This window comes from Sinocyclocheilus anshuiensis, unplaced genomic scaffold, assembly GCF_001515605.1.
Source record: "Sinocyclocheilus anshuiensis isolate Anshui unplaced genomic scaffold, SAMN03320099.WGS_v1.1 scaffold1214, whole genome shotgun sequence".
NCBI lineage: Eukaryota > Metazoa > Chordata > Actinopteri > Cypriniformes > Cyprinidae > Sinocyclocheilus > Sinocyclocheilus anshuiensis.
The window spans coordinates 142181-145620 of NW_015555777.1; the positions used below are offsets into that span (position 1 = coordinate 142181).

The 3440-nt window shown below is 34.7% G+C and overlaps 1 protein-coding gene across 1 annotated transcript in view; it reads right to left on the reverse strand.

Moving 5' to 3' along the window:
* Positions 1-3440, reverse strand: part of LOC107674496 (dedicator of cytokinesis protein 8-like) — a 49281-nt gene that overhangs the window by 4758 nt on the left and 41083 nt on the right. The window contains exons 38-43 of the mRNA XM_016468477.1: positions 3352-3437; positions 2933-3064; positions 2172-2306; positions 1912-2001; positions 1454-1690; positions 1204-1347 (exon numbers count right to left, since the gene is read on the reverse strand). Coding sequence (XP_016323963.1) covers positions 1204-1347; positions 1454-1690; positions 1912-2001; positions 2172-2306; positions 2933-3064; positions 3352-3437 — 824 coding nt within the window. The remainder of the gene's footprint in view (positions 1-1203; positions 1348-1453; positions 1691-1911; positions 2002-2171; positions 2307-2932; positions 3065-3351; positions 3438-3440) is intronic.

The following is a 3440-nucleotide window of genomic DNA, read 5'->3' on the forward strand; positions in this document are numbered from 1 at the left end:
TATATATATATTTCTCCTGAGAAAAAAAAAACAATTATCACAGTTCACACAAAAATATTAAGCTAAATTATACACAACCATTAAGTTTAAGGTTTAAATGTTTAAGAATAAAAAAAATTTCAGCAGCTATTATTCTAGTCTTCAGTGTCACATGAACCTTTAGAAATCATCTTAATATGTTGATTTGCCGCTCAGTAAATGTCTTATCATTATCAATGTTGAAAACAGTTTTGCCGCTTAATATTTTTGTGAAAACTGTGATAATTTTATAAATATAAAGTTCAAAAGAACAGTATTTATTTGAAATAGAAATCATTACACGTCGTTGATCACTTTTGATAAATTTGCTATTTTATTAATTATTTTTTTAAATAAAAAATAAATGTATATTACTTTTTATTGTGCAAAATAAACAATAAAATCATGTACAAAATATTAAATTATGTTAGATATATTAATATATCATTATTCAATATTTTACCTGTGCCTAAGGGTTCATTTAAGAAGGCTCTTAAAAATTTTAAATAGACATGAAATTCTATTTTTGTAAGCTGCGTTTCAAGTTTCACAGCTCAGAATAGTTGCTAGTGAAGGGTATGAGAGTGCATTAAGCTTCAGACCTGATTGACGGTGGCTGTGACAGATCCCTGCAGAACCATCTGAAGCATCACAGCATCTGGCTTCTCTCTGTGCGTGGCTTCAGCCAGCTCTCTAGTCTTCTTCTGCATTGATCAATCGTTTGACAGCACTAAATATATTTAGTGTTTTCAAACGATTAATCGCATCCAAAATAATTACAAAAAATAATCGTTAATAGATTGACAGCACTTTGTGAAAACTGTGATAATTTTATAAATATAAAGTTCAAAAGAACAGTATTTATTTGAAATAGAAATCATTACACGTCGTTGATCACTTTTGATAAATTTGCTATTTTATTAATTATTTTTTTAAATAAAAAATAAATGTATATTACTTTTTATTGTGCAAAATAAACAATAAAATCATGTACAAAATATTAAATTATGTTAGATATATTAATATATCATTATTCAATATTTTACCTGTGCCTAAGGGTTCATTTAAGAAGGCTCTTAAAAATTTTAAATAGACATGAAATTCTATTTTTGTAAGCTGCGTTTCAAGTTTCACAGCTCAGAATAGTTGCTAGTGAAGGGTATGAGAGTGCATTAAGCTTCAGACCTGATTGACGGTGGCTGTGACAGATCCCTGCAGAACCATCTGAAGCATCACAGCATCTGGCTTCTCTCTGTGCGTGGCTTCAGCCAGCTCTCTAGTCTTCTTCTGCATGTCCTCAATGGCCACCTCGATGGGTGTGAGGTCAAACTAAAAGCAGGTGATTGAGTAAGTAGTCAGTTAGACGCTTTTATCAAACTACCACTGCAGATGAAGCAGACATGGGGGTGGGGGGGGTTCTCTGGATTGTCATTACCTCCTCCTTCTGAATGACGTTGATCCGGGTCTTGATGTAGGGGAAGGCATGCATGGTGGTTAGGATGGTTTTCCGCTTGTATTGCTCGTTGAGTTCCCCTCGGGGCCGCCCACTCTTTGTGAACGGCGTAGTGTACATGAAGCGGCGAAGGTTGAAGTTCTTCTCAAAGTTGGTGAGGCGGTCTTTCATCTCATAGTCATCAAAGTAAGGCTCCACAAAGGTAATCTGTATGTACGCCTGATGGAAAATATGAAAATCAGCATGCTACGTTTAGGACACTGTCACTTAAAGCAATCATCAATCGCTGAGGGTAACTTTAGCTGAATGAGGCATTTGAGATTTGACTGTAGAGGCAGTCGACGGCCTTTCAAGCTAATGAGGGTGTCACACAGGTCAAACTGAAGAAAGCTTTTGATTGTAATTGTGTTTACATTGGCACGACACTTGATGAGAAGTACCTTGCTGGGATTGAGCTTCTTTCTGTCTACTGGTGTGGAATCTTTAATCATTTCCAAAACTCCATCTCCAAAACACTGACTGTAAAAGTTCTGGAAAATTAGAAGACAAAGAGACAAATAAGTCACGTATAATATCAAAGCAAATTTCAGACCATTATAGCGCTGCCTAAAAGCAACTGAAACCTTAAGAAAAACCTTTAAACTTCACATTCATCTTCATCACAAATGCAAAACTTCACAGGGTTCCAGAGAAATTTCACCTCGAGCCGGTGGGATATCTCCGGTAAATGGGTAATTCCTGGCTCTTTGTAGATAAATTCTTGCTCATCAAGGTCTCCAAATTTACAGCCATAAAATCCCACGCGGAAGTAGGTTCCAAACATCCTCTTGTGACCCTGAAAAAGTAAAAATAAACATGTAGTTAAAAGATAGTGCTTGCTACATAATGACGCATGACTTCAGGTTCAAATTAATATGAAAGTCACCATTTTATGTTTGTTTTTAAACTATTTTTAATGTACTGACTTCACAGAGTAAAAAAATATTTTTTGAAGTTGTAAATAAAGTTCACTAGAGTATGTTTCACAAGAAAAAACTATTTCAGTCTTTCTACTTCAAAATGTAATATCCTAACTCAATGTGTTACTTGCTGATGCTTTGTAATTATTTGTGAAAGTTACTAGCCGTTTTCTTCACCATATTTTTTTTCAGTACACTACATTATTTTCTTGTGGTGTGATGAACAACTTGTTAAAATTACATAGTGTCTCAATTAACGCTCCTTAATTAGCGCTCATAAAGCGCTCATATTAGTGTTCATAAAACTTAATGTATAATAGCTATTTAAAAAAATAGCAAAATGCTGTTTAAAATCATTTTATATGAAGTAAAGCATGTCACAGCACATTAAGTTCCCTATTTCTGTCCAGCTGCCCACATGCATATAGATCATGATCGCACTAGAAGGCTTCTTCCTGTCTGGCAGAGTCATGTAGGAGGACATGTCATTTGTATGCTTTACCTTTTGAATGATGTTCTCAAAAGCCCTTTGGAGCTTGTCATGTGTGGAAGCGAGCTTCCGGAAATCTCTGTGGGCCTCCAGTATAGGCACGATTACCTTGTACACCTCATTAACTGCCTCATACAACCCGCCCTGTACGTGAACAATGGTAAGAAGCAATGAACAGTAATACATTTTCTATTTTATATACATACTGTATAGCTACATAATGTTCATTTGAATGTTTTAAATAGATAAATAAATTAAATAAATTATTTTGTAATGATTGTTATTAGTATACATATTAAATATTACATATATATATATATTATATAATAAAGAATTAGTGGTATCATACTACAGAAAAATATGAAGTAGCATTAAAAAAGATGGGCTACTAATTTGGATGCCGTTGGCGCTTTGCTCCACGGATAACTCACATTGCTGAATAGCTCAGCAGCCTGTTCCAGAAGCCCAACTAGGCCACTTTCCGTGAAGTAGCGTCCCGAGCAAACCCCATCCTTGTCTG